Below are 27,263 nucleotides of genomic sequence, written 5' to 3'. Positions count from 1 at the left end.
CAGGTTTTTCACAAAGTTCATGCTTCCAGGTGCAATCCTTTCTAGAAGTGTTCTTTGATGTAGAGAGATTACTCCACAAACCTTAACATTCTTTCATAAAGCTTTCTTTATGCAATATATATTTATACTAATAGAAAAATTACCTCCTCTAGACTATCTATCAGTAAAATGACGAGTAGAAATTGAGTGTTATTATCTGTCTTCCCAAACTGCATTTCACCTGGAAAGAAAGATTAAAATAATAAAAACGTGAATTGCCATGTCAATAAATAAGAAGTCAGGAAATGTTACAATCGATTTTTCTGGTGTCCTTCAATCTGTTCTGAACGGTTTTATGTACATATTTAGATGCATCTTTTAACTAAATAAGCATGCATTTATTTTTCCTGAGGAAAAATATACATTTGCAAATAATACATGCAAAATATTCAATTAATATGCAGAATTTACTCCCTTATGAATGCAATTTTCATATTTTTTTAAGTTGCCTAATTAATTATACTAATCTACTAGTATTTTTCTGTCCTCATTCTGTCATTAAGAGCACTAAGCTCTTCATGTTAAAAAGCCTTTTTATTTTTCTCCCTTGAAATGTATGTGGTTTGTAAATTTGATTGTAGATCAAACTAGATATTTGTAAGTCTTTGTTAATTTGTTCTTTTGGTGGCCTTGAAGGGAATAAAAGAATCTAATCAAACGATCTAACGTTGTCTAGGCAAGAATTAAGTAACCCTGTTTATATCATTCTTATTAGTGCTTCAGTTAACTCCCATGAGACAACTCATGTGAATCAAATGAACCGGATTAAGCTTGCTGATCACTAACTAGTTTGTATGATGTCAAAATGGGCACTGATGTAATATGAATATTAAAAATCAAGCTAAGGAGAGAATTTTGATTCTGAGGATCGTTCTAATTTAGATGACTCACAACTCATATAATGCAAAGATTGCCTCTAATGAGGTAAAGGTGCAGTTCATCCTAATCAAAAGGACATTGGTCTGTAAGCATTTGAATTTTGGCACTTAGACCTAAGGAGTATCCTTTGATTACACCTGTACAGTTACTAACATACAGAGCTTGAAGCCTCAGGGCAATTAGTGACTACCCCTTTGCCATGAATCTAAGAAAGAGATCATCTGCAATTGTATAAGCAGAGCAATAAACCTGGGAGAAGGTTACCACAGAATGCACTAAACCTCGAATATTCAAAATTAGACTTAGTCTTTGCCCCTTATCCATCAGATATCACAAGTTCTTGCAACAGATCTTACATAACAGATGCCATAATACATAAATTACATTGATCTCAGAGGTAAAAAGAGATGATATGTTTACTGTAAATGTGTTCACTTCTGTCCAGGTCCCATTAAATTGCAGATTTTAAAAAGGCTGTGCTATGTCCACACTTCTTTGCCCTGTGCTGAGCAAGGAGGAGCCTCTCTCCCATCATGGGTCCATGGCTGGAGAGCATTAGGTCCTGCGTCTGGGTCCTACTGGGATGCCAAGTTCCCAAAGGAAGGTAGGCACTCCATCAGCATGGCGGAATTCAGCCTTCATAGATCATTCCAAAGCATGGTATTTCCATCAGACAGAGCAAAGGTATAATTTGCCAATTATGATGTGGGAGAGTAACTTAAAAAAAAAAAAAAAAAAAAAAAAAAAAGAGAGAGAGAGAGAAAAGAAACAACGAGCAACAACAACACCAAAAAAACCATACAATTTTGAAGGGTTTTACAGCTAAGTGAGAAGAACTGAGCACAATTCCATCTTCAGTTGGGATTTGAGAAAAATAATTGGGAAACTGCTTTCCTTAGATTTCACCTGATATCCCACAAATCCTGAAGCAAGAAGAAAAGCCAATGGAAGGTGAGCAAGATAGAATTGCCAGTGTGTCTTGGGGACTTGGCTCCAAAGCAATGAGCCCAAGAGCTGCCACAAAAATCAGTTCCATCAAATGCATGGAGCAGCCCCAGACACAGTTGTATCAACACAAGTATAATCATGCCAGCAATTAGGAGAGGGCAGAAACACATGAGTCCAGCACTTCCACCAGGGAAAAAGGCTGTGCAACCAAACCACAAGCTGCTTAGCTTCAGGAATCACTGCATGCTGAGCTGGAATGATCAAAAGGGAGCAGAAATGAGGGAAGGCTGCAGAGGAACATCAAGCAATTGACCTTTCCACCCAACCCTGCTATGAGCATTTGTTTCAAACAACGGCTGTTTTCTATAAAGCTGACTTGAAAACTGGTGTCTTCCTACTTCTGAAAGAATTTGTTCACTTCATCTTTTTACTGGCAAAAGCACTGTTATTGCTTTTTGTTCCCACCAGCCCTCCAAGAGCCACCTCAGCACTGAGGAGGTGAACCGGAGTCTATTTTGGCATAAACCAGAAAAAACACAGCTTGATCTAAGATCTCTGGATGGATTTTCATTGCTGGTAATCACAAAAGTCATGGTTTTATTTGTAAATTAAGAGAGGTCTACAAGAAACTCATTGGGAAGAAAAAAAATAGTAATAAAGCAAACACGGAACCCTACCATGTCATCTCTTTATAGATGAGAGCACACTTTATGTAATGTAATTTGAGTTATAAATAATATTATTGTTTGCTTCAGCCAAAGAGCTATAGCTCATTTAATTAAGAGAATGGATGTGCTTGTGTTGTGTTACCCATTACTACATTGTAAAATATATCCATAATGATAGTCTATGCAAAAATTACTGCACCGGCAGGGAAAACAAGAGCAAAAAGAACTTATCCAAAATATTTCCAGTAAAAAGATAAATGAAGAGAATTTGATCTCTTTTTTCCCTTAAATCAAATAGTTGAAAGTAAAATTTTAAAGAAAAAGAAGTAGGGGAAGAAATATGAATTGACAGATATGACTTTGAAGTACAATATTTAAAATGGACCATTTGTATCAGTAAGTTAATGGGACAGGTTTAGCTGTTTTCCTATATCTGTCCAGGACACAGTGTGTTCCATTCCCTTGACTGGTATGAATTTTATACTCAGCAGTAAGCTATACAATACTATATCCATTTCTAAGGCTCATTAATTTCAAAGTCCACTGATAAGGAATTACTATGTGATGTCAAAAAGAAATGTTTACCACAAAAGGGAAATAATCATTCTTTTTCAAACATTTTAAATGAAAGCACCACAAAAACACAGAACCAGAAAAAAATTGTCATCTTGTCCATAAATCTAAGAAGGTAACAGTGGAAGTTTTGTGGTATTTCTCTAAGCCACGTAAATTCTGACACTTAATTTTTACAAAGATGACACCAACTTTTCTTTAAAAAGAAAACTAGAAATGAGATGTTAAGGAAAATAAAAATTTAAGCAGTTTAAAACAGTAATTTTTAATGACATTTCATGATATTTGGAACAGATTCTTTCAATCAGAAGTAAAGCAGGTGGAAGAAAAGTGAAGAAGAAATAAACTCTTGTGAGGCAAAGTTAATAAGGCAGAGGGATGTGACTTGATTTTTAATGACATGGTGTACCCAATGAATATCTATACCAATATGAATAGTGAGACGTGATATTTCCATGGCTCACTGTTGTGGCTGCCGTTTCATGCGGGGAAGAGGTTGAGACTGAGACCTCCCCTTCAGATCAGAGATCAAAGTCCAAGTGAAAGCCTGTGCTCATGCCAAATCCCATTTTTAATAAATCCAGTTATAAATAGAACCTTGTCTATTCAGGTCATGGATTCAAAGGGAGCCGAGCGCGTTGCTCGTCATGTCCCACCTCTGTCTGTCACTGGTTACAGAAAATGGCACACTTCTGTCACACTTGTTTGGATAGCCATATAAGCAAACCTTTGGCTCACTTAGATACGGGTTGTTGAGGGTTTAGTGATTTAAGTTGACAAGGACGAGTAACAGCACAGATATACCCCCATGACTGTTAACAGAAGGACCTCAAGTCAATACAGGGAAATCATAGCAGAGGTATTATTGCTTGGAAAGGAGGGTTGGAGAAGATGGGAAGCTAAGGCACAGCTAGGTTGCTCTGCAATACATTGTATGACCATGGGAACATGGTTTACATTATCCCTAGGCTGGCCAACAGCACAGTCAAAACTGAGCATCATGAGCATCTCAAAGAAAATTAGCTGGAAAGTGCGCTGTAAATCCTGGCATAGGCACCCTTCAGTGGTGCTTCTCTATCAGTATAGCAGCAAGTGTTATACCCACTAACAGTAATAATCAGAGGTTAAATGCATCTTAGTGCAGTACTTCTGGGAGGAAAGGCATCCATCCCTCTGGGGTCTTCAGAGGGCAGATTTCTGGGTCATATGGAGAGTTGAGCTACAACCAGAAGCACCCAGGTCCTAAGGTAGGGGAGAGATAGGCTTACGAGCCATGGTCAAGGCTGCTTGGGTCTGGGGCGTGGAACACACAGTATTGCTGGGAATCATCCCTTCTGTTGCTGTGGATCATCAGTTACTGTGAACATAAATAATGCTCCATGAGAGAAAGAAAATAGAAAATACAGTAGGGAAACAGTGCTGTAATTGAAATAATTTATATTTGAGGTGGATGCGCTTCATGAGGAGATTTCTACATAAGATTTTTAAGCATCTTTGGTGAAGAAATATGTTCGTTTATTTTGTGTGTATACATATACATGTATGCATATACACTTAGAGCCATTAACTAAATCTCCAATTTTGTTACTAAAAATATTTTCATTATACTTCAGGTTTTTACATTTCTGTACCATGGGAGAAGACCTTCCTGAATTTTCCTACTTTGAAATGTCATGAATTCTCAGGACAAATGAAGGAGCATGTCAAAATAATGGGTAGTTCACTGGTAAGCAAACAGGCAAAGATTGGGAGATCCAGTATGGCAGCAAGGGCTTCATGGAATGCAGCAGTAGTTTAAACTTTTAACTTGGTTTCTGAGGTATATAAAAACAAGAATTTTGACAATAAAATAAACTTCACTAAACAGTTCCTATTTATTTTCTAAATCATTAGAAGTCTAGAAATTCAAAATAATCGAAAGCTATTGGTAAAATAAGGCAGTGATAAACATTCATCAGTAAGCTAAAAATCAGTTTTAGCCATAAGGAAGTTATTAAAACTATGTTCCATGATAGTAAACTTTTTCATTCTCATTCATATATATATATATGTATGAAGTCTGATAGTTCACACAAGTCTATGATTTCTGAGCATAGAAAAAGCAACTTTGAGCATGAAAAAGAACGTACATTCAAAGACATAAATTTCAGTAATCTGGGGGCAACACCATTTCAACCCTAATCTGTGTCTGTTGGCACGTATTTCTCAGTAATAGCAAGGGCACTTTATCCAAGGATATACTCCTATTCTTACTCCTACCTCACATCTCACAAACCAGAAACTGGAATTATTAAAGAGTAATGTGTCTGAGCCTGTTTCAAACAATTCTTTTCATAACTTCTACATTTAGGAAAATCCTGGTTTCTTAAAAGTTATATTTTGAGAATATTGCCAAAAAATAGGTTATACTGCTTAGTAGAATTCTTTTAAATAATTATTAAAGAATATAGAACTTTTGCATATTAATATCTGTTTTAATTTTTCTTTTTTAGATTTATTTAATTATGTCTCTGTCACTGAAGCTGTTTCAGAGCACTACAATGGTTGCTCGATTTTCACATTATTTTTTTTCTGGCAAAAACAATGACATCTTCATAGACTGATAACTGATATTTTAACAAATTAATTTGTTTTAACATAGCTCAAGATTTTTCACTATTAATATCTGAGACTAAAATATTTCTAACACAGAGTTCAGAATATTAAATAGAGGGCATAAATCTAGAGTACGTCTGAACAATAACTGCTGGATCATACTGTATTTGCTTTTCTGAACTTGGACATTTCAGAGAAATTTCAGTATACTGAAGATACCTACATATTTTGCAGTAACATCTTTTGCAGAGATTGCAGAGATTGTGGGGTTGCAGAGATCTCTCATTTGGCCTTCAACTGACGTTGGAGCTGAAGCAATATTTCAGTGCCCAGGTGTTGTTGATGTTTTTCATGAAGTACAGTGCTTTCTTCCATGAAGTGTAGAAAGCAAGTGCTACTGTTGATTACATTGGATAAAAATTCAGAGGTAAAGCCCACAGACAATTCATGCAACACTCTTAGTTTTTATTAGTTTTGTGATATTCTGTAGAAGAAATCTGTAGGTATAATGCTCTGTGTTTCTATTGACAATTGGCATCTAGGTACATTATGGTTCATCTTACTGTGTTGGCCATGTTGGCCATCAACAATCACAAATGCAAAGCATTTTTGTATCCACTGTGAGCCACTATTTTGAACAACACCCTGTGTAATCTTTTCTCCAGAAAAAGAGTAGATGTCTTCAGATATCCTGTTCACTAACAAATTAGTTAGTTTTTTTAGTGCAAGGAGGCTAAAGTAGTCTTAGGAGAAGAAGCAAGAAAAGATAACCAGATAAGCCTTTATATGAGTAGTAACTTAGTAGAACTAGCAATCTGCTCTGTCTCCTCCTCCTCCACTTAGTCCCCATGGGCTAGAAAACAGAGGGGAAAGAAGCCTTTAGCCCTTGAGCACATAACCAACTGATTAAAAATGTTTCATGTGTCTCCCAGGAAAACTCGCTAGCAGTAACAGAAGAACCTACAGAAATAAATGCAGGAGAAAGAAAAAGAGAAGAAAGAAAAAGAAAAAAAAGAATATTATTAATCTTCTTAATCAATCTTAGATGATGTGAGAAAATGTGTGATCCCCTGTACAAGTGAGATCTGGGAAGAGAAATTACAGTTAATTGATATCAAAAAAAGATCAAAGCAGTTGTGATTACTTACTTCTCCTTCCAGAAGCAGGCTGTTATGGATTGTTGGGTAAAGTACATGGAAGAACTGACTGCAAAAGCTGCCTTGCAGCAGGCATGCTAACCCACCAGACATCATGAAAATCTTGCTTTTTTGATCCATATAAACAGGCATGCTAGCAAGAATTTTGGTCAAGATGAAGTTGGTGATGCATCAGTAGCAATCTAAAAGCTTTTATTAAGATATAAGTAATACTGGATGCATTAAAGAAAAGGCCTCCAAAGTAAAAGCGCCAAAATTAAACTCAACACAGGAAAAGATTTTATCAGCTATAGGAGACTCACTAAAAGGATTAAACATTTAAATGAACAAGCAAACAAACAAACAAACAAGACATTTCGCTCATGTATAGGATGCAAATTCAGTCTAAGTAAGGTCAAACAATACAAACACATATTAGAGAATAAAATTCAAACTGAATAGATACTAAAGGGAAAACAGTTGTAAATTTAAAATTGAGCTGCAAAACAGTTCAGCAGAAAACCTATTTCCCACTTTGGATGAATTCATATAATTCCGTTGGAGCTCTTGTGGTGAACAGTAGTATTTGTGGAGAGACACCAGAAGGAGGCCTAAAAAGGACGAGACTCCTGGTTAAGAATTCATAGGGACATTCTGGAGAAGCTCGGTAGAGCTCTTGCCACTATTTTGCTCGCAGAGATTGGGCAGCTGCCTAAAATTACATTTTGAGGCAATAATCATTGGACAGCAAAAGGCAAAGTCCAGTCATAAATCAGTAATTTATGTAATGCCAAGCTACATCACTTTTTGTTATACTGTATAGCAAAGTATTTTGAAAAATAATTTGAAATTGATGGATGTTTACCTCAAATTCAGGTACATTTCTTCAGAAACATTTGCCGTATCTTAGAAGCAGCATATCTGCAATGTGATGCAGGAGTTGCTATGGTGAGTTCACATCTCTTATTTAATGCTGCACCTGAGTAAATACACATTGTAACAATCTCTAGTAGAGGTGCTATTAGTAATGTTATGTCAGCATTTCTATCATAAATACTTATTTTCATGTTGCAACTTCTCCAAAAAGAAAGAAAACTATTCCTAGGCAAAATCCACAGAAGCCTTTGCACTCATCTATTTTATTTTTTCACAGCTTCAATCAATTTCTGAAATCTTCTGTCATAAAAATGAAATAAAAATTAGTGAGTTTGTTTCTATTCTTTTGTTGTTAGTGATTTCCGTGACAGTCATAACATTTTCCACCTATAAAAATACTATAAAAAATTGGGGAGGTTAATTTTCATTTCATTGTGCCAGTCTGTGCCAGTAGGCATTTAGTCAGGCATTCATTGCACTACTTGTTTTACAGCCCTTCTGTACTGTCAGAGTGGTATAAAGAGACTTTTGTTTAAAGAAGAATCAGGTCTTTAGTTCACGTATTTAAAGGCTCAATTTAACTGAATTGCATCAGAAATTTAACTTGTAGACTCCAGTGTATTCTTCCTGAGGAATTTTATTTGAGTTTGTCTCCAGAATAACACAGAAGAAAGAAATGTATTGCTGGAAGTAATAAAATATGTTTAACTTTTTGTCCTGTATTTGTTTTTCTAATAGTTTACTTTGAAAAATAGTAAGTAACTTTCTGAGAAGGTTTTTCTCTCTGAGATTCCCACATGCGTGTCAGAATAACTCCTACGTTATGCATTTGTATAAATTTGTATGTTGAAATAATTAAATGTTTCCATTTTGTGAGTTTAACTAAAATAACTTTGGTAGGAAATGTCTACTTTCATCAAAATTGTCTCATATCTAACAATGTTTTTGAAACAAAACTATCTTTGAATCAAAACTATTTTTGGTACGCATCCATTTTTGTTTGGAATTGCAGGGATTAAGTATTGGTGGAAAAGTCAAAAAAGACAAAAAAAAGTCTTTTCCAACTTGCCTGTAAAATCAGGAATATACAGGAATTTTCATATATGTTTGTATGTTGACATTATGAAGAGTATAAGTTTAAGTAGAACAGTTTATTCTGTACTTCATGACAGCCTGTAGAGTGGATACTCATTACTGGATTGGCTGAACAGTGAGGCTAAACAAACACCTCCTTCCCATAAGTTAGGAAGGTTGGATGAAGAAGTTCAAACAGACCATAAATGTGCATCATTAGCTGGTAAGAAGGGGAGGATATTTTTTAAGAATTTACTTCCAAATTCAGAAAGAGAGAAATGGAATGCCACAGTTTTATCTCTAGATCTGTGTCTGTGACAGAGGGACAGCAGGCCCAGAAGTCCACCAGCCCAAAAAGCAGGGAAAGTGAACAAAAGGGAAAAGAAAAAAAAAACAGCAGCAATGATCTGAGGAAGAAAGCAAATGTGGTTTACAAATTATAATAGCAAAAATATAAGTACATTGGGATTGAAGCTAATAAATCAAATAAATGAGAGTTTCTGAAAACCAAAGTTCTTACTCTGATTCATAAGGGTCAAGTCATAAAACCACAACAGATGTGCTTCAGATACTACCTTAACTAGACTTAGAAGCTGGGTGTTACCCAGCACAAACAAAGTCTGTTCATATAAAATGGAGTCATAGGAATAATCCTTGAAGTAATTTTGATGGTGTTTTTGGGTGGTGACCCTTTAGGCTTATTCATCGATGTCCAAGAAATTCCTCTGATATTAAGTCAGCATATTTGTCACTTTCTTTCACTTGTGTGTATAAAACTATAGAAAAAAAGACTAGAAGGAGAGGACTGGTGATCTTTAGTGGAAAGGTTTTCAGTCCCCAAGGGTGAAACTCCATATAATACCAGCAGAGTATAGCACTGCAGCCAATCTCATTCATGATAAGACACGTATGAGTTTTTCAAATAGGTGGCTACAAAAAAGTAGCCTTGTGCTGTCTTGAGAAAAGCAACAAATACCATGTGTGATGCATAAATGTGCTCCATAAGCATAGCTCCATCATCTGGTAGAGAGGTCAGCAGCTCCCTGACCTCTCCTCAATTTCCTGGTCTCCTCACAGAAAATATCAAGCAGAAACATTCTGTGTATATCCTTGAGATGGCAAAGATGTTCGCTATAATGTCTAAAACCTACAAAAGATGGAGAGAAATCCAGATCTCTTCTTAGAAAGTCATTCCAGTGTGATATTGGTTACTTTATGTACCACTTTTCTGAGGCATAATGGATCACTATGAATTTAACCAAACATTTTCATAACTTTTCTTCTGTTATAAATCTAGCACTTCTTAGTGAACCTCAATGGTTTGCAAGACTTGTTGTTACTTTCTCTATTCTTACAACAGAAAATTAGGTAAATCTGTAAATTCAACATCATACATACATATTTACCACAAATCTTATAGCATACCATTGGGTCACAGAATCTAGATCTTGAAAGTCATGCAACAGACACTCTTAGTACATAATTTGACATGATTGTAGCCTGCTGCTATAAACTGCTAGTACCAGAACGCAAAAATTCAGAACCACAACCTGATAATATTAGTCATATAAAAAAATCAGCAGTATTATCCACGTATGTATAGTTCAGAGAAGGGGAAGATTCACTATCTTGGCAATATTGTGATATTCTCTTTCAAATCATGGAACACACAGACCTTTGTAAGATATCAGCTGATAGACTATATCATAGGTTAGCGTTCAGATTTTGAGGGAAGGTGTAAAAAAATTAAGATTTATGCTCTTAGGAAATATATTAAGAAAATTTAAGCAGATTAAGTTCAGACGTGCAATCAAAAGATGAGTATTCATAGAAGTACTCATAGACTTTAACCAATCAAAACATTCTACAGGCACTAACTGAATTTCACAAAATCATTGTGAAATAGGGAGAAAATTATCATTACACTTTTTCTATCACCAGAACTAAAAATTGGGACTTAAAGTATCACGCCATTGCCATTGGTGAGTTTTGCAGGCAGTAACAGTCAAGATTGCTATCTGTTATACATTTGATGGTTTGGATTTCATAACTACCATGACCAGTTTCTCTAAAAAACATAAAAACTGCAAAAAATGTCTATTTTGCCTCAAAGTATTGTGCTTTTTTTTTATTTTTTTAAAGACATTTTCATAACACTGCATCAAAAAATACACAATATTCCTGTTTGTTTTTTTTTTTTTTTTAGCAATTTGTGACCTTAACGATAGAACAACTGATTCCTACGATAGCCCATTTTCTGATATTTTTCTTTTATTTATCCAGAAATTACACTGGAAAATTTAAAAGTAATATTTCAGAAATAAATCTTAAAGGCATTTAAAAAAAAAAAAGGAGAAAAAGCATAAGTTAATTAAAAATAAATAAATAATAACCAGAAAATTCTGCTAAAATGTGAAAGAAAATATTGAAATTTAAAGGAACAGCCCCTTGGTTCTGACCCCCCCCCGCACACAAGTCCTGTCAAGAGGCATAGTTTTACCCTTCTTTCAAATCAGATTTATATGCAATGTTCTGATTAGCGGAACAAAATTGCTGGATGAAGTAGAAATATGTTTTTTTGTTTTTTTGTTTGTTTTGTTTTTGTTTTTATTTTCAGTATTTTTTTCACTTTTGCAGTAAAAACAGTAAGGTATGATGGGTTACTCAGATAGACATTCCTTTGCCAGTAGTAAGAGTTTAGTTTAAATGATTATTTCAGGATTCAGTCCATGTTTCTACTTCACAATTTACTCTCCACTGACAGTGTAGGTGAAGACACAAAGCAAATAAAAAAGTAAGCAGCTGATGGACACTTCCAGTTTGGTTCGATAGAGGTGTCAAAGAACTCTCACACATCTTAACACAACATGATTCATCTTGTACTCTGTTTCTATTTTATTACAAAAACATCATCTCTGCCCTGAGCAGTTTTGTTTTTGTGGCACTTAATGTACCATTTTGTTAGCTCTAATCTTCTTCCATGCCAAAGTGAATTTGGTCACATGCACGAATGCTGCCAACAGCAGTAGAGGAGACATTGGATGCAGCCCCTCCTGACAACTTACATCTTTGGCCAGGGGTGGAGGGAAGGAGGAATGACACCACCTCTCCATCATGTATTCATGGTCTGCCTTTTTCTCAATCCTGACTCCTTTCTGTGGAATTTCTAGAATTGCTGCAGAAAGTAGCTCCAAGAATGAGAAACTTCTCCAGCTAATTAAAGTTAGGTGCTGACAGGCTGAAGTGATTCCCTTGCAGACATTGGCAGAAGAAAAGCTAAAACAGAGCCCAGAAAGGAAGTGTAAAGTGTGACTGGCTCAGGAGTTGCAAACTTTCCCCTCTAGGTCACAGTGCTGAACTAAGTCCAGAACGGGGGTGACTGAAAATTTTCAGTTATTACAAGTTACTGCTAAGGATGCTATGTGTAGTTAAGTGATGGGTAGTACAGCTGTACACATCATAAAATTCTCAGTATTAATGTCACTTATTCACAGTTTAAAAATCATAACCAGATCTGAAACAAGTTGTATATCTTGAATTAAAATGATATTCTCTACACAGTAATTCTTATTTCCTTCTTTCCAAAATGGGGAAGCTAGAGTAGCCAGATCTTTAACACCAAGCCAAATATGGACAAGTAGGATCTCTATATACAAACACTTCTAGAAATAGAAGTACATTCATTTTCAAATTTAAATGTGACTTAGCAGCAGTACACACAGACATTGCATCTGCACAGGAATATGGAAACTTTTCACATTCCTATTTCAATAGAATCATAGAAAACAAATTTCTCACTTACCATGGAGCACTACTTGCAATAACAAAACAAATTTTATCTTCTGAGTCTCCTTGTTTTGCTGGAATGGAGGTGGGGATAAATCCAGCCCAGTTCATCAACATGTTTAAATAGTGCCTTTGAGAAAGGATTCAGAAGCAAATATGTACCGTTGCACTGGGCAGCTGCTCTGGTGGATTTCCACTTAAACAAACATCTATTGCAAGGTACGTCTCGTAATGAGGTTGTTTTCTCAAAACTTTTTCTAGGGTCATGGTCATCACCTGGGAATTGTGTTTTTCAGATTTACGAAATTACTAATCAATATTTGAGCAAAATTACACAATGATATAAGAAATGATAATGGTGTATGAAAGCACAGCACATAAAAGTAAAAATTAGTTTCTTGTGATAACTGTTGGTTTCCAGATTTTTATTCAAATTCTGCTTAACAGTAAGTACTCAGAGCAGATTATAAAACTTCTACTAGACACATATTAACCTAGGAGGAAAAAAAAAAGACATATAAACTACTGGTGACAGTTCACAAAAGCAATATAGAAACACATCTGTGTTCTATCAGTACTCATATATGTAATTCTAAATTACAACCAGTAGACATGTGCAAAGTAAAAAAATATAGATATATGCTGAAATGGTGAGCATCATTGCAGTGCGCTCATAGACTTCTGAGCCAAGTTTATTCAGTCTACTAAGCCTGGAAAAGGCTTTTACTATACGATTTGATTAAAAGAAATGTTAATTGCTATTGGAAATCAAGAACTGCCTTTTTCCTTCAATAAATTAAAAAAAAAAAAAAAAAAAAAAAAAAAGAGAGAGAGAGAGAGAAAAAGACTCATTTTTCTCTCTTTTTCTCATTAAGTACCATTTTAACCAGAAAGATGAATACACACGTTTTCAGCTTCAGTAAAACAAAACTTTCCAAAACAGACTTATTTTCTGATTGCTTTTATAACTGCATGGAGTTATTACAGGTTCTCAACTACTGCCAGTAATACTGTACTCTCTTTCTGAGCTCAGTGCTTAAACTGCAGTGAAGTGCCTGGCTTTACTTCTCTCTGATTTTTAGCAGCTGTGTTCGAATTGAAAGCTTGATTGACAATTATCCTACCTTGATGTAGAAGGTTGATTACTTGGGCTATGAAAAGATTCTTCCGGCTATTTTCTAATATTTTGTCATAAGCAATTACATTTTTGTCCCAATTTTTGATATTAACTCTTACTAGTCCTTGAAAAACCACAATCACAGTTTTTAAAATAAAGCCAAAAGCATGAGGTAGTTGTGGTGGTGGTGATGATTCAGTGGTTAGTAGTATTAGTTCTTGGATTTGCCTGTATCAGCAAAGTTTTGCCACTGATAAAATCAATTTTTCTGAGCTGTTCTCAGCAAGAATTTTGATAAACTTTTACTTTAGAGTTAAAGGCAGGCTAAAAGCCAACAATAAAAGCCTTTTGATAACAGTGAGAGGGATGAGGAATGGAAAAGGTTCTTGCTGTGATCTAATCATAGTGAAATTGCTAAAAGAATCAAACTTTCATTAATTGAAAAGGCAGTGAACTCCATTAGTCACAGTGCCAAAATATTGTAGTTCAGTCAAACAATTTTTTTGAACTAGTTGTTGTACGTAGTGCTGTTATAAGATCACTGTTAAGAAATATTATTCTCAATATCATTTTCTGAAGCATAAAAACTTTTTATAAAGCAAGAGATTTTCTTTTTTTTTTTTTTAAGATGAGAATTATTTTGATTTAAAAGAGCAACTTGATAAGGTTATGTTTCATTTGAAATTATCAGTACTTGATTTTAGACATCATTGTGGGTAATGTGAAGCACTTTGTAAGTGAAGGGCACGTCAGCTATGTTTAGACTAGCTTAAGTATTTCTGACAGCATTATTCTGGAAGCTGAAATTTGGTTTCATCCTGTATCCCTAACATGGGTGTAATGAACCAGGGACATCTGCCTCCTGCTTTTGCACAACCACCCTGAGAGAACATAATACAAGGGCTCTTGTGACTTCCACATTCAGTTTAAATTGGAAAGAGTAGTGCTGGCTTACCTTTCAGTCTTCACCTGTGCCTACTTACTGCCCCTGGCATTTCTCTCTCCCTTCTTCCAGATGTTTGTGCAGTCACATAATGAGGGGGAACAAGGCTATGCGATGGGCTAAAACTGTGCTCTTTTTTTCCTCTCCTATGTATTTATGGCTATTTGCAGTCCCTGGGGAAACAAAGAAAGTAAAAACTGTGATTGGGTCTGTGGGAAGCTGGCACTGCCTTTTTTAGCATCAGCATTTGCCTATGTTGACTCAAGGGAGCTGTGGGACTACAGCATTAGAATGGCCCCTCTGAGGACCATACCCAGCAGGATCTGTGGAGCAGGAAGCAGGTGATCAGATATGTCTGTCACAAGTTCCCTTCCTTTCCCAACAGTATTTTGAGTGACTGAAAAACCCGACTTGCTGGCACCAGTTATGACGCAATTTCACTTATATTCAAAAGCAGAAGGAGTGTGTTTTATATAACCCTACATGAACCACAAGTGCAACATCGTCACCAAGTCTGTGTAATCTTCATGGGTCTGTGACAGTGGCAATAAATATTGACATCACTGCAAAGCCAGGCAGACTATCTGAAAGGTTTTCATGCCATAACGAAACTGAAGTGTATTTTTTACTACATCCCACTGGTTATCCAAGTCATAGACAGTCCCGACAGCACAAGATTGTTAGGAGAAGGCAATGCAATTTGTCAGACCAAGATGCAGAACTCAGAGGAAACATGCACATCTCCAGATGTTGGGTACAAAAGGCAGAGCTTGTTAGGCTTTCAGATACAGACCACAGTCACAGAGTATAAGTTCTCATAAGGTGAACTTTCTTTGATTTCTATTTGTATTCAGGAAGACACTTGGCAACGTTCTTGCCATCAACCTGTGGAGTCAGCGAGGCACAGGAGTCCAGAATGCTCTCCTAAGTGCCTGGAAAGTCTCTCAGCCAAGGTTCTGCATATATTCACTGCAGCTGCAATATGGAAGTAGGGATGTCATTACTGTTACTCTATTGTTGTTATTTTTAGCTATTGCATATGTCTCCTACAACTTGTCCCCTTGGTCAAATGCTACTGTGCTAACAACTATAAAGATAGGCAATATTGAACTATTTGTAATTCAATTTTTTAGTAAAGAATAGAGCTCAAAACTCAGCAAATTTCATGAATTAGGACTCAAAGTTGGAATGAAACCTTCCCCATGCAGAGCCTCTCATGCTTAGGTGCAGCACTGAAAGGTAGAGGACAATCTGCTGGGTCAGATACTGAGTGTCATCACATGATGCTGCTGAGCTCACTGGATCGATGGCTTGATCAGAGAGAGCAAAACCTTGCAGAATTTTCACACTTAGGTCAGAGCAAAAGTATGTTCTTCACAAGGTAGCAGGAGGGATATGAAAACATGACAATGTAATAAACATCTTTCAGCTGGTATAAAAAACAGTTTAGAGCCTTCAGAGCTGAGCCAGATTTCTCTTTTTAAAGGGGGAAAAATGCAAAGCCAGGCATTGTCTCATATGACAAATGATAATAATGAGCAATAACAATAACATGAATCAGTGCTGTAAGTCTTCTGGTGATTTTACTTATTGTTTTTTATATAAATTAATAAAGCATTACAAAAATTGACTACCATGGGGTAAGGAACACTATCAATAGAAGTATGTAGTACTGACAGAGACAAAGCTTTTCTGGATATGAAGTTCCAACAGAAAAAAAAAAAAGTAAAAACGAAAATGTTTCATACAGAGTATGTTTCTGATCTCTTTAACCCTTTTTATATTTTGATCTTTTTAATTTGCCTTTACTATATCTCATTCATTAAATAGCAGTGGATAAATGACAGCCAGTTTTCCTTGAGGACCTGTACACTACTTTGCATCTTAACCTTGGAGATATTTATCTCTATAATGTTCAAGTGAAACGGATGCAATACATTACTTGTTTTTCAGGTGAATTAGATCCATGAAGGACATAGAGACATCTTATTCTGAGGTGATGAGAATTTGTCTGCATGTTTTATTTTGGGCAGATACATTGACAGTTCGTATTTTCCATAGAAATAAATAGCAGGCATTACTTTTGGAGTGATCTATGTAAATATAATCTTTTTTAAGAGTGATATCCCATCCTGATTTATTCTAAAGAGCTGACTGCTTCCAGGGTAAAAGTAACATCATTTAGTTGTGCAAAGTGTTATATGCTGCTCAGACAGTACAAATAACTATATTGCTCTCCTGCAGAGTCAGCTAATAAAAGGGAATTCTGATTGTTTTCATTAACTGATTTTAATCTCATCTAATTTAATGAATATGTTGTTACTTTAATAAAAAGAAATCTAGTCATAGGACCCTAAATATGCCTGTTGAAACTAAGTTATTGGTGGCTTCTTTTCGTGTGTTTTATAAAGCTTGTTGAGTCCTAATGTTACAACTACTGAAACATAAACTGCTAAACCACGGTAAATACAAACACGTTCAAAGAAAGACTAGACAAATGCCTGTTAGAATGGACTTCCTCATTTTTTTCCAACTAAGTCACTTGTCTGATAAAAGTTGTGCCCTATCCCTTTGCCTGCTTTTTTTCCTTACCTCTCCTTGGGAGCTATAACATATGCTTGAGGTCACAGTCAGAAACAACCCACGTATTGCTAATCCTACTATAAACTTTCTGTGTTAGTACCTCTCTGACTCCATGGACAGCCTGACTCTGTCTTCCCCATATCCCTGTGAAGTGGTTTATACAGGATTAATACAGACTTCTTCAAGCTGAACAAGCATAGTTCCTTCAGCATCTCTTTGCAGGCCCTGCAGTCCACCACCATCCTGGTACACTTCCTTCCAGTTTGCCAACATCTTTCTTGAACTGGGAGGCCCAGAACTGAGACATATTTTCAGAAGTTCCAGATAGAACAGAATAATCTCTTCTCTTTCCTTGACCTGCTGGCTGCAATCTAATACAACCCAGACAGCTTCATGAGAACTCCTCCTGCCTTTCAGCCTGTGATCCTGAATTGAGGAGTGATGGTGGCCAGCTCTCCTGCCCTGGCACACCATGCTAGCACATATAGAGGCATTTGAAAGCTTTACATTATCAAACAAATATAGGTTTCCCTAGATCACAGATCACAGAATCACAGAATCACCCGAGTTGGAAGGGACCTCAAGGATCATGTAGTTCCAACCCCCCTGCCTAGCAGGGCCACCAAACATACACATTTAGATCAGGTTGCCCAGGACCCCGTCCAACCTGGCCTTGAACACGTCCAAGGACGGGGCATCCACAACCTCCCTGGGCAGCCCGTTCCAGGACCTAACCACTCTCCTTGTAAAGAACTTAAATGAGTCAACTTAAATGAGTTAAACTTAGATGAGTCAACACGAGCAAAACTGCACATATGTTTGTTGTTAAATGAAAAATGACAAGCTCTCCACAATCCTGTGTGGATGAAAGTATGTTTACCTCATGGTAGAGAACTGTGGATGCAAGTTATAGTGGACATCTCTGCTCATGCAATGGGACAAATCCTTTTGGGACCCAGAGAAGAGGGGCAGGAATCAGGCAAGCTCAGATCTGAAGGGTCTCCACAGGAGATGGCAGCTTGGACTGGGGACTGCCTGGATGAAGAATTTCCCATCTGGGCTGGGTTGCTTATGGTTAAGACTTCAGGACGCAGAGGTTAATCCAGCAGCTGTAAAATTAGGCACCTTAGATGTGCACAAAGACCAAAATATCAAACTAAGTATAATGTGGCAGCCGCTATGAGAAAGCACAGGCATTCTGTCAGGAGCGTTAAAAGGCATTTCTCTACACTAAGTGAATGGCACAGTGCAAAGAGAGAAACTGCAGTGCATAGTAGATAGATCAGGATGCTAACGCTTTTTAAATATACCAGTATGGTAAGGGAATAGGCCATTTGGATCCTACACTGAAAAATTTCTCAGTGAGATATTCTATGTAAAAAACACACAAAATCATGATGGTATCCAGCAGTGGCTATTCATTAAATTAATTCATCATTCCTCTGCTCTGCAGCTTTGTTTGCTCTCTCTCCATGCAGAGAATGGACAGTATGTTCTTTCTAGCACGCATGGACACTTTCAGAGCAAACAACAGAGACAAGTATACAGTGAAAATCTCTAGGTAGCCCCTGTCTTCACTCAGATAAGTCTCAAAGCCAATAATAATTTCCAGACAGAGCATGATGTTCCCAAATATGCTATGAAAATAATTTACGGGGGATTGACACTACTGAAGTCATCATTTTTGTGAGGGTGTGGAACAACAAGAAGACCTGGGGCAAAAAAATTAGAGAGGATGTATTTGTATATTCCTAGTATCATTCAAATAGAAATAAGTCAACACATATTTTGCATGGTCAGACCCTCATGTGTATAGTATAAGTAATATCTATACCTTGCCCAAAGCTCAGACTCATACCATCAACCTTTAAGCACCTGACTGAAGTGTATCAGTCAAGTATCACACTGGCTTGTGACCATAAACCCCTTCTAGGTGGGCTGAATCATTGACTGAGAAGTTCCTGTATCCCTCCATTGTGCTCATACATACCTTAAGACAAATTTTGTCCTTGGTCAACCATTGTAGTGAAGTCTTTTGTCAGGGAACAAAAGTGTCTGGAATCTCTCCCTCTTTATCTTCTATTTAAAAATATTGGATATTAATAAATACTTGCACTCTGCATTGGCAGGAATCATTACAACAGGGAGATGTGTAATGTCCCAGACTAAATATTCGGTGTCATCCATAATCATGTTGAATGTGATAAGAACATTGTCACAAAGCACAATAATAAACTGATTAATATATTATAAATTATAGCCATCATTCTGAAATTCTATTTATTAAAATGAATCACTCAAGTTTTATTAAACAGCCTACTTTAGCTCTTCCCTAGTTTACCACAGGCAATTGCAAATGCAGCTTTCATACTTGTTCTATGAAGCTCATTATACCAGAGAGATTGGGTTAAACTTGTGGATAAGAAGAAATTATGTGTTTGGAAGTGAAAAATAGGACATTACAACCTTCTTTCAGAACATACTAGTAATTCTGATACAAAAAAATATTAATGCATTTGCCAACTATCCTGGGTTTTTTTTTGCAAAATTTTTGAATACTGATATTTTAAACGAACACTTTCACCTGTGTGTGGGTGGCTGTGTGTTTAGTGTATATGTGAAGATGAAAAGACGTCTTATGCCAAAAGTTTTAATACTTTCTACAGAAAATCTCCTCAAGTAATCAATAGACTACTGAGTTCCTCACTAGGTCTTTCCTTTTTTAACCTGCTTGTGATGCATGATACAGTTTGCCTAATTTCTGGCCATGGCACACTAATCACACTACCATCATTGGTAGTATTGAAGGCATCTTCAACATCTTTACGTTTCTGTTTGTTTTCTTACACAGCTTCACAGAGTTATCACAATGTCAGCTGGGAGAAACCTGTGGAGGACAGCTGGTCCAGATGCCTCCACAAAGCAGAGCTGTCACAAACACCAGGTCAGCTCAGACATGGTTTATCCTTGCAAAATCTTGAAAACTCCCAGTGACTGCAATTTTGCAGCATCCCTGAGCAATTTGCATTACCTACCTATAAAAAACTTTGTCCTATAGAATCATAGAATCATCAAGGCTGGAAAAGACTTCCAAGATCCAGTCCAATTGTCCATCTACCACCAAAATTTCCACACTAAACTGCATCTCTCAGTACGTGTAAGAATTTCCTGAACACCTCCAGGGACAGTGACATCACCACCTCCCTGGGCAGCCCACTCCAACATCTAAACAATCTTTCAGAGAAGAAATTTTTCCTCATTTAGCCTGAATCTCCCCTGGCACAACTTGAGGCTATTCTCTCTAGTCCTATTACGTGGGAGTGGAGGCTGACCCCCAACTCACCACAACCTCCTTTCAGGTAGTTGTAGAGAGTAATAAGGTCAACCCTGAGTGTCCTCTTCTCTAGTCTAAACAATCCCAGTTCCCTCAGCCATTTCTCATAAGACCTGTGCTCCAGACCCCTCACCAGCTTCATTGCCCTTCTTTGGACATGCTTCAGGGCCCCAGAGAGTTTGTGGAGGCCCTGTCCCTGGAGGTGTTCAAGTTCAGGTTGGATGCCAGGTTGCTGACAAGCAGGAAGTTTGTTTGTTCCAGTCCTACCTTCCCTAGGGCCTATGGTTCCTGGCATCTTTGGGGTATCATGTGCTGTGCTGCAGCAGGAGCACTCCTGTGTACCAGTTGTCTTGATAGCTCCATCCCTGCACATCTACCCAAGCACCCTGATGTGACTAACGAGGGAACTGCCACACAAGTGGATATTAGACAGAGGTACTGAAGTACTGATATCTGTTGTATTTGAAAAGGAAATGAACTCTAGTCTTGATTATTTTTTTAATCATGTTCAAAAAATGTATCCACAGTAATTTTCACAGCTGCTGCTGATTTGTTAGTACAACTATCCCCAGATCTCCCCGCTGTTTGCTTTATGGTTTACAATCTTATTTTCATTTGTTCAAAGAAATGTTTTTCTCTCCCCGTCATTACATGAGGCACTCACATGAGCAACAGCATGGGGAGAAAACTGTCCATACCCACACCCCTGTCAAGCATGCAAAGCAAACAGGCATGAAAGCGGGGCCCCCCAGCCTGTATCACAGCCCCGCTCATCGTGACAAAGGTATAAACACGTTGGTGTCCATCTAAGAACTGCTTTAATTCATTAAGAACACCTATTCTATGCCACATGCTTCATAGGGAAAGCCTGTTTTCCTCATTAGGCCAGTTGCTGCAATGGAAAATACAGGCAGCTTTGAGGCTCAAAGACCGCTCAGCAAGTTTAAGTCCAGAATTTGGCCCATTTTTCCAACTGTGCACACAATTCAAGGCAAGATAGGACCTCTGGCTGTAAACTATTTGCCTCCTAATATCTGCTTTTGGCATCTTGCAATCCGACAGCCCTCAGAAGCAATCCCATTTTCATGGGAATGCAGAACTGAAGGAGACATAGTTTATTTTTGTTAAACTATTTGTCTGGGGCTATGTCAGTAGTCAGATGTTTTTGGAGAGGAGAACATGAAACAACGCACCACAGCCAGCAATGGCAGGAAGCTGGAAGGAATCCTGCTCCTCGGTGCTTTACAGGGATGGTGATACCCAGGAAAAGACAACCAGAAGGTGCAGGGCAGCTGTAGTTCCAACAGATCAGCACTGGCTCAGGGAGAAACACAGCATGGAGAAGCACCCAGACAGAAGTGCCAGTCCCTCCAGGCTTCACCCCCCCAGAGCTAACCTGATCTGCTCCACAGAGACTCAGTGTCATCCCGGCCTTCCCACCTTCCCAGGGGTGTCAGGCTGAGGGCTTTATCACAGAGCCTACATGAGAGGGAGGAAAGGAGGTAAGGAAGAAGAGAGGTGCTTTTTTGTTTGCTTTTTTTTTTAATTATGGCCATTATGTAATTGGATAAAAGGTAGTAAATTCTGAAATAGAAAAGACTCATCGCAGACAGCGAAATTACTACTCCACACGTCTATACTGCAGTTAAATGAATAACACTTGACATATGCCTCTGCAATTGCTATCATGGTAAATATTTCAGCTGCAAAACTAAGGCACAGGTCAGGCACCTGGCTGCAGTCACACACTTCCGACCCAGCCCTTCAGTGCACACCTCGCTGCCATCTCAACATGTGTCTCTGCACCATAGAGATAAGAGCCATGTGGGAGCCCAGATGCCGTTTTCAAGGCTTATCACTACAGTGCTACGGTAAGTTTAATCCACGCTGGTCACTCAAAACTCAAGATTGTCAAATGAAAGCACCGTCGAGCATGGGTGAAGCATTCTGTGGATACACGTTTTGTAACAGCGCTAAGCTCTGAGAGCAAATAGCTCCGGAAGGGAGATGTTTGCCCTCAGTGTGCTCCAATAAACTGATTCACTTTTTTTTTTTTAACCACTTTTTTTTTTAAAAAAAGCTGACGCAAGTTTGTCAAAGGGAGTTGTTGGGGTGTAGCTGCTGTTGATTGGCTCATCTGATACACTCCCATTTGTCTTTAAATCACTGTCCAACTGCTGTGGATTGCACACAAGCAAACTTTTCAACACAGGTGCAAATCCTAAAAGATAAAACCCGCTTAGCAAGCAAGAGAACCAGCTCAGCTCACAGGTAAACCTAAAACATTCTTCTCTATAATGTATGATCAATTCATTTTAGACACCATCCATACTTTCCAAAATTACAAATGAGAAATGCAATCAATTAATCTGTAAATTTAAGTGCAAGATGAAAAATGGGCTCCTTAAGATTTACTGACATGGTGATTTATGTTGGCGAGTATTTATTTGTGGTATTTCTTCCGAAATGAAATATAGCTTTTTTTTTTTTTTCTTTTTTTTTGGTGCAGAAGAACAAAATGTAAACAACCAACCAGAACTAGCAGGAGGTGTCTAAAATTGACCAGACAATTAAGAAATGCTTGCTTTCCTTTGGAACCCTTGCCTAAATTCAAGGCTCTTGATTTACTTGGCTAAAATTCCAGAAAATAAATGAATTTGTGGAAGCAGACTTTGCATTTTAATTGTTTATTTCACAGTGATAGCACATTTCATTTTGAAATAGCTGTGCAGACAATAATATTGCAAGCTGTCAGGAAGACGAGGAATCTGGCAGTCTGCTAACTCAGATACCATGGTGGAACTTACAAATCTTGCCACTACAAAACCTGTAAAAATGTTATTAGTTATATCTGTGACCTGGCATTATTTGTGATCAGTAACCATTCTCTAAATGTTCTAACTGCAGATCAGATGGAAATCAGTAATACTGTGATATCACATGCCAAATAAATCCACTGATTTCCGAGTCCCTTCTGAAAACCAGTATTTAATAAGCAAAAATAACAGCACTCGGTACTTCAACAGTAAAATAGTTGTATAGGAATTAATAACTTTCCTCTAATAGTGGGCATATCACTTTTGCAACCAGTATTTCCATTTTAATGCCATACTTCTTTCTGTTCATCAGAATGACACAGGAAAGAATAAAGCCAAGTTTAAGGAATACTGTAGAGCTAACGCACTTTTTTTTTTTGCAGGAAAGCCTGAAGGGAAAATGTATCAATTTTAAGTGCAAGAAAAAGCAGTGGAGAGATTTTCGGTTACTTGCAAACTTAGAGAATTCCTCTGTAAGGCAGAGAAATCTGGGTAGATTATGATTGGTTTAGGTTCTTCGAGTGTGTTTTAGATTCAGAATTATGAAGTAGAAATCATTAAATCTCAGAGGAGCTGAAGCAGATGATCTTTGATTTACATCAAGATCACCTCGTGTGATGAGTTATATTCCAGCAGGATGCAAGACCACTGGCCTTGGTGGCCATGCCCTGATATGCAGCCCTGTGCCCGGCCCTGACCGTCACCCAGGGGCAGAAATCACCCGTCTACCAGTCTACAGGGGTTCAGATTCAGCCACGATTTTCTTCTCAACATAGCTAGCTAGTATGTGCCTCTGCTCCTAAATGACATCTCACAGGTACAGAAGCAATCCAGCAGTTGTGTTCACATGCAGAAGGGTGGCAATGATCCCTTTCGCTTTGCTTGCCCTCAATAGATCTAACATTGCCATCCGAGAGCTTGTGGCTCCACTGGAAAATTCCTGCTTTATGCAGTAATTCCATGGCCTCTTGTGATGACGCCCATAAGTCAGATTATTCACTTGTGTAAATGTTTGACAGGACAATGTCCAAACAATTCTTATTCTGTAATGTGTATTTCTAGTCAATTTTTTTTCCCCCTTCCAAACTGTTTACTGTGCTGTACAAAATTTCCTCCTCAGTCCAACCTCTGTGTAACTCAACTCTATGCAACTATTTTTGCTTACTTCTCTCGTATCCAAATCTTTGAAGATGTGTATGCTTTGGACTGCCACATCTGGAAAAGACATTTCTCCAATGAGCAGCAGGCAGTGCACACAGCAGAGATTTGGCTCTATATCAGAATAGGGTTAAGTGCAAGCAGACGTGCCTGTTTGGTTTTTGGACATTAAACTCAAAATAAGCATCAGGAAGAGGAACAACTCTCTTCCTTGAACAGGACAGAGTCTGTATTTAAAGGTTTTGTGAATGAAGCCGCAGTTGGGAGGGCTCTGGTTTTTTAATTTTTTTTATTCTCCCAGCGTTATTCATACCCTGACTGGGCAGAATCCCCAGGTTGCAGGAATGTGAGCCTGCCAGCTGCACTGCCTGCTGCTCACATCCGTGCTCACACTCCCCGAGTGGCAACAGAAAGGAGTAAACAAAGCTGCGATCTCTGGTAGGAAACCTCCTAATGCACACTGATATTGCTTTTCCTTTTCGGTTGTCTGGTCTGGGTGGATGGTTTTAGTAAGAAGTAAGGAGGCTGACTTTATTTTCTGGACCAGGGTCAGTTTTAGCCCCCAGGACTGGTATTTAAAGTTTACATTTGCATTTTAAGCCTATGCACTGTAACATTTTGCCACTACAGATACATATGCAGATGCTCTTAAAGACAGCATGTGATAGTGAAGGTCTGGTCATCAAGAGAGAATGTACATTCACAAATGCAGAACCAGGAGAAATTGCAGATTTAGTGCAACAAAGGACCAAACGTGGAAATTATTAGTAGCATTGTTTTCTGATATTGTTCTGATATTTCTGATATTGTTATGCAGTGTTGGTCTGTACTTAGCGTTTGTTTTTTATGAGAAAGGAAATGGGTCCAGCCAGTGTGCTCACCTGCGAGGCAGAGGCGAAGGGCTGGGAGGGTGCAGGGCTGGCACAGGTGGGACAGGGACTGCAATGCTGCCCAATCTGTGCTCGTTCCCTCCTTGTTCTGCTTTGTTGTCTCCCAGGCTAAGAAATAGAGACGTGACATGCCTCAAGGAGTATCTTTATGAAGAGAAAAGTGTTATAAAACCAGAAGGTTTCTTCCAAAATAGTTTGCTCCTGAATGTGGGAATAAGCAGATGAATGTAAATGTGTGTTTGCAGACTGTAACAAGAGACTGCTGAAATACTTCAGGTGAAGTCCTTTTTGTAACTGGTTTGCACAGCTTCTCTTGACCCATACGGAAATTGGCCTATAGAATATATAAAAATCCACAGAGAGCTGAGCATTTATTCATACCATTTTTTAAAAGCAGGATTTTTTTCTAATAAGAGTAAAGATCATAAGACTTTTATCTGTGTAATAACCCTGTGTGAGCCAGATCTCCGGCTGCGGGGTGAGTGAGGTCTGGACACAGAAGAGCAGAAACCACTGTATGAGAACTGCACCTGCTATTTATCAAAATAGTGATAATGCACAGATGTTCTTATTTACAGATAGAATCCAGGGAAGGGGATGAATCATCAAGGCATTTAAACCTGTGGCAATATTCATCTTACAACAAATGATTCAAAACACTGAGAATTTCTTCAAGCGTGTACATTTGGAAGCAGTGTTAGCAAAACCCTGATGTACTCTTCATTTCTAACAGTGAGCTTTTCTGCATCACCATCCTCTGGCAATACAAAATCAGCAATTCCAGTAACTACTTTCACCTGGATTAGTAATTATGCCAGATGCGTCCTTGGCCACTATTCTCTCCACCATTTCGAGGGAGATGGAAGGGCCGAGTGCCAGCATATAAAGGAACATTATGCTTGCCCAGAATTTTCCCAGTCTGCAACAGTCTCCTTTCCTAATGCTATTTACAAAGAACAAACACAAGCCCAACGATTCACAGCCGTTTATCTAATTTGAAGAAAACTCTAATGAGTCCTGTTGTGCGTTGTTTGCAGAACAGAGTGTTCTGGCAGCTCCCCATGGTAGGGAGAACCCACGGGCAGGCACCGCAGTCCTGTTTACCCTGAAGAAGAGACCGTATGTTGGAAAGTACTGACCACTCTATGGATTGCATGGAGCAGCAAAAAGTCAACATTGAACTGGAAGAGCAGAGCAACAGCGGGGAAAGCCTGGAAGACAACTACACAGAGCTGATTGAGTCTGAAAAGGCTGCAATTAGGAGGTAAGCATTTAAGTGGAGGACTTGTCTGTTCTGGCTAAAAAGCAGTAATCAATAAACAAGCTTCACTAATGGCATCTGGAACTTAAAACGTTTCCTAGGTAATATGCTTAAATTAGCGTGATTGCTTAGATAGTGTCTCCCCCTAGTCCCAGCCTCCCTGCTCTGCTCTACAGATACAGTACCCAGCACAGCAGGGGCAGCCCAGAAAGCGACCATCACCTGGCGTGACCTTTGCAGGCTCCCCATCCCAATCTTGGCAGCTCCCACCCACACAAATCAATGTGAAAACTGATACCTACGTAGGGCAGTGCAAGCCAAGCACACTCCTTGCATGCTCCAGCCATCTGGGACAGGGGCATCTCTGGCCAGGGCAGGGGATAGAGGGCTGCAGTTTCCACTGGGAGATGCTCAGGCACCTACAGCAGGGACCCAATGTGCTGCCAGCCTCTGTGCAGCCTCAAGAAGATATTCAAAACCAGCCATCAGCCTCCAGCCCCCACTCACTGAACCCATTTCCAGCAAGACTGCCACAGGGCACTTTCCTCCCCTATGATAAAAGGCATATATGTAATATGTGTCATAGG

General features: G+C 38.2%; 1 protein-coding gene and 1 long non-coding RNA gene across 10 annotated transcripts in view; one reads left to right on the top strand and one right to left on the bottom strand.

The window, feature by feature from the left end:
- Window positions 1-406: 406 nt before the first annotated feature.
- LOC122180597 lies at window positions 407-14,732 on the bottom strand. Of its 4 annotated transcripts, none has more exons than XR_006179178.1 (5): window positions 14,647-14,732; window positions 12,591-12,850; window positions 7,704-7,817; window positions 5,926-7,449; window positions 407-1,554 (listed from the first exon to the last, which is right to left on the bottom strand). It is a non-coding gene; the product is annotated as an uncharacterized LOC122180597 (long non-coding RNA). The 4 variants fall into 4 exon arrangements; XR_006179177.1 differs by lacking the exon at window positions 407-1,554 and adding an exon at window positions 3,359-4,464; XR_006179179.1 differs by lacking the exon at window positions 407-1,554 and adding an exon at window positions 4,679-4,921.
- The window catches only part of SLC38A4 (solute carrier family 38 member 4), a 29,261-nt gene continuing 14,766 nt past the window's right edge, over window positions 12,769-27,263 (top strand). The window contains exons 1-4 of one of the 6 annotated variants that reach the window (XM_042872324.1): window positions 22,747-22,822; window positions 24,827-24,963; window positions 25,523-25,691; window positions 26,453-26,679. In XM_042872324.1, the coding sequence (XP_042728258.1) occupies window positions 26,537-26,679 (143 nt within the window). In that variant the 5' untranslated portion in view covers window positions 22,747-22,822; window positions 24,827-24,963; window positions 25,523-25,691; window positions 26,453-26,536. Of the gene's footprint in view, window positions 12,794-22,718; window positions 22,823-24,826; window positions 24,964-25,490; window positions 25,692-26,452; window positions 26,680-27,263 lie in introns of those variants that run through there. The other 5 variants (XM_042872325.1, XM_042872327.1, XM_042872323.1 and 2 more) reach the window with 5 other exon arrangements.

The sequence above is a fragment of the Lagopus leucura genome, unplaced genomic scaffold (genome assembly GCF_019238085.1).
Source record: "Lagopus leucura isolate 7727_CA_CO unplaced genomic scaffold, USGS_WTPT01 Super-Scaffold_100008, whole genome shotgun sequence".
NCBI lineage: Eukaryota > Metazoa > Chordata > Aves > Galliformes > Phasianidae > Lagopus > Lagopus leucura.
Note: the sequence above shows the minus strand (reverse complement) of the source record. Positions and strands in the feature narration are given on the sequence as shown.